The sequence below is a fragment of the Mirounga leonina genome, unplaced genomic scaffold (genome assembly GCF_011800145.1).
Source record: "Mirounga leonina isolate KUSES-001 unplaced genomic scaffold, KU_Mleo_1.0 Mir_376, whole genome shotgun sequence".
In the NCBI taxonomy this organism is placed as follows: domain Eukaryota; kingdom Metazoa; phylum Chordata; class Mammalia; order Carnivora; family Phocidae; genus Mirounga; species Mirounga leonina.
The window spans coordinates 6,122,665-6,130,149 of record NW_023270718.1 but is presented as its reverse complement, the minus strand read 5'-3'; the positions used below and the strand labels follow the sequence as shown (position 1 = coordinate 6,130,149).

Below are 7,485 nucleotides of genomic sequence, written 5' to 3'. Positions count from 1 at the left end.
CAATCAGCCCCCAACCTGGATTATTATTACTTCTTAATAGATGGGCCAACTGAGAGAGGTCCAGTGACTTGCCCAATAATTGCCAGCATTGAGATTTGGACCCAGGTGGTCCAGTTCCAGAGTCCATGCTCTAAACCATTATACCCAGTGACACATTCAAGGGAAGCCCAGACCCAGAGTGATAATCAGGCTTACAGCAACAGGAAGTGGAGGAGTCTGTGAGTGTCCAGGGGAGGAAAAGATGTATTCTTCCTTGAGAAATCAGAGAAGACTTCCTGGAGGAGGGGGCATTTAGTTTGAATCTTGAAGGATGAATAGGAGTTTACCAGGAAAAGAATATGGAGAAAGACATTCACTCATTTAATTAATATTTCCTGAGGCCTCCTGAGAGCTCAGCCCTGAATGGGTGATCCTGAGGACACAGAGATGAATCAGATGTGGGCTTGGCCCTGCAGGACCTGCCCACCTGATGAAGAGGAAGGAAGGATGGGGAGAGAGGCAGGTAGGATGGGCTGGTAGGAAGGACAATGGAAGGGAGGAGATGAAAAAACAGGGCAATGTTCTCAGGACTTGGCCCAGATCTGGTGATATTAAGAGAAAAGGAAAGTGCTTAGTTCCAGGCAGGTTGGGCATGTGGGTCTTGGGTGGTAGGGTTATGAAGAAGGGGGTAGGGTAGTTTATGAAAAGAGTGAGTTAATCCAGTTAGGCCCATATTTCCTCAACCTTCTAGGAGAGGCCTTTGTCCTTGCAGGATGGGGCCCAAATGCCCAGAGCAGGGAGGGCTCTTTAGGGGGTACACACATGTGTGGCTTCTTGTGGTCTCTGCCTTGCTCAGTCTGTCTCTCCCTTTCTCTCCTTCCCTCACCCTGGATCCTTCTGTATCCCTGTCCCTCTCGTTTTTAATTTTCTCTCTCTTTCCCTGCCTTGCCCCATCCGGCCTGCCTTCTTCCTACTGAGTCTCTGTTCTTTTTCCCAACCCTCACCTGCTTTCTGGGGTGGGGGTGGGGGTGGGGTGTGGTGGTCCTCCTGCCTATCCCTCCAGCCTGCCGGGGCCACTGGCCCCAGCTCCCCACAGCTTCATTCAAGATAAACTCACTTCCACTTCAGGACCCAGCCTTAGGGATCATTTTTCTCTCCCTCTTCCTCCTCCAGACCACAGAATATCCTGTATCCAAGTCCTGCATCCTGAGATCATGGGAATGAGGGTTCCCCTCTCTGGAGATCCCAGGAGGACTCCATATCCCAGGGCTCCTCCCCCACTCAGCCCAGCCCTGGCTCAGCAGGCCACCAGCTCATCTGGCTCAGGAGGGGGGTCCCCCTGTATTGCCTCCATTTCCAAGGCCCCCAGTCAAGGCCTGAGGGCTTCCCCCTCCCCCCTGGGACATTTCCCAACCCAGATTAATCACAGGGGCGGCCCCAGAGAGGAGGAAGGAGATGGCATGGCTTACCTTCAAGAAGCACAGAAGCCTGAATGCATGCTCAAGACCCAGGCACCCCGAGGTCATGAGGCTGGGATTCGTCTGTGCTCTGCTTTCTCTCCTGGCAGGTGAGGCTCCAGCCGTCCATCCGCTGCCCCTCCACGGTCCCGGGAGCCCTGCCAGCCAGCTTGCCCTTGACCTCCCAGGCTTCTGCTCCTTCCTGCTAGGCATCTAGCATGTCTCCCCCAGCCCTCCCACGGTGCTTGTCATTGACCCCTCTGCCTCCATCCCACCCCAGGGCATGGCTGGGCAGACACCAGAGCCATCGGGGCCGAGGAATGCCGCCCCAACTCGCAGCCCTGGCAGGCTGGGCTCTTCTACTTCACCCACCTCTTCTGCGGGGCTTCCCTCATCAGTGACCGCTGGCTGCTCACAGCTGCCCACTGCCAGAAGCCGTGAGTGACCCGGGCACCACTGGGGTGGGGCGGGGAGCTGGAGGTAAGTGAGGGGGTCAAGGGGCCTTCAGTAGAGGAGGGAGGGAGCTGTGGTTGGAAGGATTTAGCCTTCATTTCTGTTCCCCAAAGCTCAACTCTTAGAATTAGAGTTGACCCTCCAAATTCTAGAGTCCCAAATAATCTAATTATTAGGGTCTAAAATTCAAAACTCTTAGAAACCTCGACTCTGACCCAGAAAAATCCAGAGTCATGGACTCCTAAAATCTCAGATCCATGAGATTCTACATTAGTTTCGGTGAATTCTAGAATTGAGACTCAGACTGGTAGAATCTTAGGAGCCTAGAGCAGCCCTGCCCTGTGGGTATATAACTCCAGCCACATAGTTAAGTTTAAATTTTCTTTTCAAGATTTTTATTTCTTTGGGAGAGAGAGAGAGTGTGTATGAGTGGGGGGAGGGGCAGAGGGAGAAGCAGACTCCCCCCTGAGCAAGCAGCCTGGTGTGGGACTCGATCCCAGGATTCTGGGATCATGACCTGAGCCGAAGGCAGACACTTGACCGAGTGAGCCACCCAGGCACCCCAAGTTTAAATTTTCTAGTAGACATATTACAGTAGTAAAAAAGAAAGGATGGTCATTAATTTTAATAATAGATTTAATTTGACACACTCAAACCATTATTTTATTTTATTTTTATTATTTTAAAAATTTAAATTCAATTAGCCAACATATAGTACATTAGGTTTTCTTTGGTGTAGTGTTCAATGATTCATTAGTTGCATATATCACCCAGTGCTTATGAGATCACGTGCCCTCCTTAATGCCCCCCACCCCCTCCTTTCCACAACCCTCAGTTTGTTTCCCCGGAGTCAAGAGTCTCTCATGGTCAAACCATTATTTTAATGTGCAATCCATTTTTAAATACTTATGAATGATATAGTTTAGTTTTTTAATACTACACTTTTGAAATCAGATGTGCATTTTACACATATGACATGTCTCAATTTGGACTAGTCACATTTCAAGTGCTCAATAGTTGTATGGGATAGCACAACCCTAGAATCTTAGGTTCAGTATTCTAGCTAGGTTCATTGAAAATAGAAGCTCATGGTCCTAGAATCTTTGATTCACAGTATTCTAGAATACTGTGACTTGCAGATTCTAGAATCTTGAATCAGTAGAATTCTAGATGTCTAGAATCTGGTGAATTAAACATCTTAGAATGCTATCATTCCAGATTCTTAAAATCCCCAAAGTTTTAATTGAGAGAATTCTAGAGTCTCAAACTATTTGAACCCTAGATTCTTAAATTTCTAAAATCATAGAATTACAGAATTCTAGGAATGTCTGGGTGGCTCAGTTGGTTGAGCGTCTGCCTTCGGCTCAGCTCATGATCCCGGGGTCCTGGGGTTGAGTCCTGTGTCAGTCTCCTTGCTCGGCAGGGAGCCTGCTTCTCCCTCTGCCTGCCGCTCCCCCACCTGCTTGTGCTCTCCCTCCCTCTCTCTCACTCTCTGACAAATAAATAAATGAATAAAACCTTTTAAAAATATATAAAAAAGAATTATAGAATTCTAGATTGATTAAATCCATTTTATAGTCCCAGAATACTAGAATTCTAGGCTCTTTAAAGCCTTGATTTCATCCAGATAATTTTAAAACCCCAGACTTTTGGCCTAGAGAAATCTAGAATGTTAGAATATTGGATTCATAAGATTCTAGAACATAGAATTCTAGAATCGTGGATTCCTAGGGTGTTAGAAGATTCTGGAATTCTAATGGAATCTTAGAATCTACCTGATGCAGAAATCCAGAATTTCTATATTACCTCTGGAAAGGGGTAGCCCATCTTGTTCCGATATTCTTCCCCCCAGGAATGAAGCACAGATGCTGAATGAAGTACAGAATGCTGTCTGGGAATTTCCCATCATGCATTGCTCCATGATAGGGCCTCTTTCAGCTCAGGTCTGTACTTAAAGCTAGGAGAAGAATGTTCCGATTTTAGCTCCAAAGACTAGGGAGAGAGGCAGAGATATGGAGGTAGAAAAGATTCAGGCTTGAGGACAAGTTGGGGGAGATTGGTTTCCCAGACACAGAGCCCAGGCAACGAGGTGACAGAGATAGAGATAATGTCTCATACTCATTAAATCCTGAATTCTCAGTCATAAGCCTGGTTCCTAAGGTCAGAGGTCAGAGGCCGAGGAATGGACATGTACATCCCCAGAGAGTCCCCAGCTGTCCAGGGCAGGGGATCCAGAGCAGATCAAGTGGACTGAGAGTTTGAGGTCAGGCCTCAGGAAGACATGCATTGAAGGTAAGGGTATATGGCTGACAGGAAAAGCCTAAGGCCATGGATGACCCCCAACTTGGAGATTTTCCATTTCCTATCCCCTTCCATGCACACAAACACACATACACACACAACACACAACACACATACACAGAGCCACTCCCCACAGAAGCCACCAGACCTGTGGGGGCAGGAGGTGGGGATGTTGTTCTGTGGTAGGTGGAGCCCTCATGTGCCTACACAGTTCCAGGGGACCCAGGTCACCACGAAGGCTCCAGGTGGGGCAGGATGGAAGGTGGTTTACTTGGTATGGGACTAGGAAGGGGTGTGAGCTTTTAGGGGAGAGCTACAAAGGTAGAGGCAGACAAAGAGATGGAGTGAGAAGCTGGGGCCCAGAGAGGGCGTGGGCCTTGCTTAAAATCACACAGCACTCTGGGTCATACAGAAATGATGGGGGCCGAGAGAGTGTGTGGCTTATGGAACACATATCACCCTGGTGGACACCCAGCTTGACCTCTGAGGCCTGTCTCAACAGGTATCTGTGGGTCCGCCTTGGGGAGCACCACCTCTGGCAATGGGAGGGCCCAGAGCAACTGTTCCGGGCCACGAACTTCTTCCCCCACCCTGGGTTCAATAAGGATCTCAGGGCTCATGACCACAATGATGACATCATGCTGATCCGTCTGCCCAGGAAGGCACACCTGGGACCTGCTGTGCAGCCCCTCAACCTCAGCCAGACCTGCGTCTCCCCAGGCACCCCGTGCCTCATCTCAGGCTGGGGGGCCGTGTCCAGTCCTAAGGGTATAGCCTTGCCTACAACTCAACCCCTTGTGTCTCATGCCGAGGGTCTGAATTCCCCCTATTTCTCTGTCTCTGCCTTTTCATCTCTTAGATAGAAAGATGATGATAGATAGATAGATGATAGATGATAGATAGATAGATAGATAGATAGATAGATAGATAGATAGATAAGGAAAAAATCTAAGATGCTATAAATTACAAGATGTATCATTATTTACAACCACTAAGAACAGGGGAAAAAAAATCCCCGTGAATACTTGCATGACACCATTTGCTGGAAGACATGCCCTGATTTCAGAGATGTTTAAATATGAAAATATACACTTCATGGAATTGAGATGAGGCCTAGATCTCTCAGAGTCACAAATCAGCAACCCATTAGCCACATTTAGACTCCTACATCAGTCTTGGTTTTCAAAATGCCTTGAAAAAATAGTCTGAGCTTGAGAGATTTTTACATAAAAGCCAAATTTCTGCATTTGCTGGGAAAATCCAAAGAGCTGACAACGCGGGACCCACATTCCCTAAATAGTGACCATTGGGCAGAATCAGTGGAGGTTACGGCCTTCAGACCAGATGCAGGTTTTCTGGGCCTCTACAGTGCCTCCAACTGGTTGCTGTTTCTGCATAGTCCCCTCCTCCCACTTCTAATTTACCTGTCAAGCCCATTTGAATCTGTGCCCCTAGATTATATACGTGGATATATGCATATCTATATCCATATCTATATTCTACATGCTGTGTCTCCCTGTCTGTGTTTAGTATCTCTTATGTTTTTGTCTCTGTCAATGACCATAAATGTTTCCTCCCTTTCTCACTGCCTTCTCCCTTGGCATCTCTGGGCCTGTTTCTTTTTCTTTTCTTTTACTTCATTGCTTCCTCTGAGAGGAAGGTCTTAAGAGGTCTATCTCCTTTCCCTTTAAGAAGTCTATCTCCTGCCATGGTCTCTATTTTTCTCTGGGTGTCATGTATGTATCTCTTCTTGGCTCTTGGCTCCCTGCATCTTTCTGTTTCTCTGTCTGTCTCTCTTTGGCCCTCTCCCTCTCCTCAAACATCTGTTTCTCTTTCACATTATGATTCTGTCACTGTCTCTTGTTTCTGTCCTTGAGAGTCTTCTGCTGTGGTTCTGTGGGTCCTCCTTAGGGAAGGGTCTGGGTGGAGGAGCTGCTGAATGTGATAGGCCCAGCTGCTGATCCTCTATGGGGGCATCTCTTTTGCCAACAGTGCAGTACCCACTCACGCTACAGTGTGCCAACATCAGCATCCTGGATCACAAACTGTGCCATCAGGCATATCCAGGCCACATCTCAGACAGTATGCTCTGTGCCGGCCTCTGGGAGGGGGGCCGGGGCTCCTGCCAGGTGAGACCTACTCTGGGGAGGAGGGGAATGGCTATCTTGCCAGATTCCTGGGTCCTAGGGAATTAGGGAGTTGGGGGCCCCAGAATTCCTGGGGATCCGGGACACTTGCGTCCTGGGAGAGGATGGGACCAAGGCCAGGATTCCTGGATTTAAAGGGGACTGGAGGGCGCCTGGGTGGCTCAGTTGGTTAAGCGACTGCCTTCGGCTCAGGTCATGATCCTGGAGTCCTGGGATTGAGTCCCACATCAGGCTCCCTGCTCAGCGGGGAGTCTGCTTCTCCCTCCGACCCTCCCCCTCTCATGCTCTCTCTGTCTGACTGGAAGCCCCGACTCTAGAACCTAAAGGAGGAGAGGACTGGGAGTACAGACTTTAAGTCCTGGGGGAAGAGGGGACTAGGATCCCAGAGTGCTAAGTGCAGGGGTGAGGCGAGGGCTATGAGCGCTTATTCCTGGGTCTGAGGGAGGAGGGACTGGCTGCCTGGACGCCAAGGTGTCGGGAGAAGAGGAAACAGGGTGCTTCCTTAGAGGAAGTGGCCAGTGTAATATGAATACACCAGCTTAACAGTTTCTTTGCTCTTCTGCCGCGCACAGGGTGACTCTGGGGGCCCCCTAGTTTGCGACGGGACGCTGGCGGGTGTGGTGTCTGGGGGTGCCGAGCCCTGCTCCAGACCCCGGCGCCCTGCTGTGTACACCAGCGTGTGCCACTACGTGGACTGGATCCGAAAGACCATGGAGGACAACTGAGCCCTCATGCCTTGGGCGACCAAGAGCGGAGGGTGGGCGTAGGGCAGAGGGGAACTGAAGGGCTCCGGCCTCAGAGATCTCGGCGCGTGGCCCCAGCGACCCCGAGACACCTTCTGGATCTTCAGGCTCAGGGCCCGCCCCGTCGGAAAGCAGGGGGGAGACGCCTCCGCCCCTGGAGCCCCGCCTCTGCGATATCACCAGAGCGGGCATCACCGTGGAACAGCTTCACCCGGGGCTCGGCTCCAGCAGCACCTCCAGCAGACAGCGCCTGCCCTCGGAACTTTGCCCAATGAGAATTCCCCTCCGGGCCCCGCCCCCTGTAACCCCGCCCCCTCCGTGGGAGAGCCCGCCCCCGTGACGTCAGGTGCTCTGTGGCTTCCCCTGCCAGCCGGCGGTGCAGGGTCGGGCTCCTCCCCTCGTGCC

General features: G+C 50.4%; 1 protein-coding gene across 1 annotated transcript; it reads left to right on the top strand.

Annotated features, from left to right (window-relative positions):
- Window positions 1-1,397: 1,397 nt before the first annotated feature.
- KLK9 (kallikrein related peptidase 9) lies at window positions 1,398-7,233 on the top strand. The gene is made up of 5 exons (XM_034987108.1): window positions 1,398-1,546; window positions 1,717-1,873; window positions 4,693-4,958; window positions 6,183-6,319; window positions 6,910-7,233. Exons 1-5 carry the CDS (start codon window positions 1,435-1,437, stop codon window positions 7,060-7,062), a joined length of 825 nt encoding a protein of 274 aa, XP_034842999.1. The 5' UTR covers window positions 1,398-1,434; the 3' UTR covers window positions 7,063-7,233.
- Window positions 7,234-7,485: the final 252 nt, after the last annotated feature.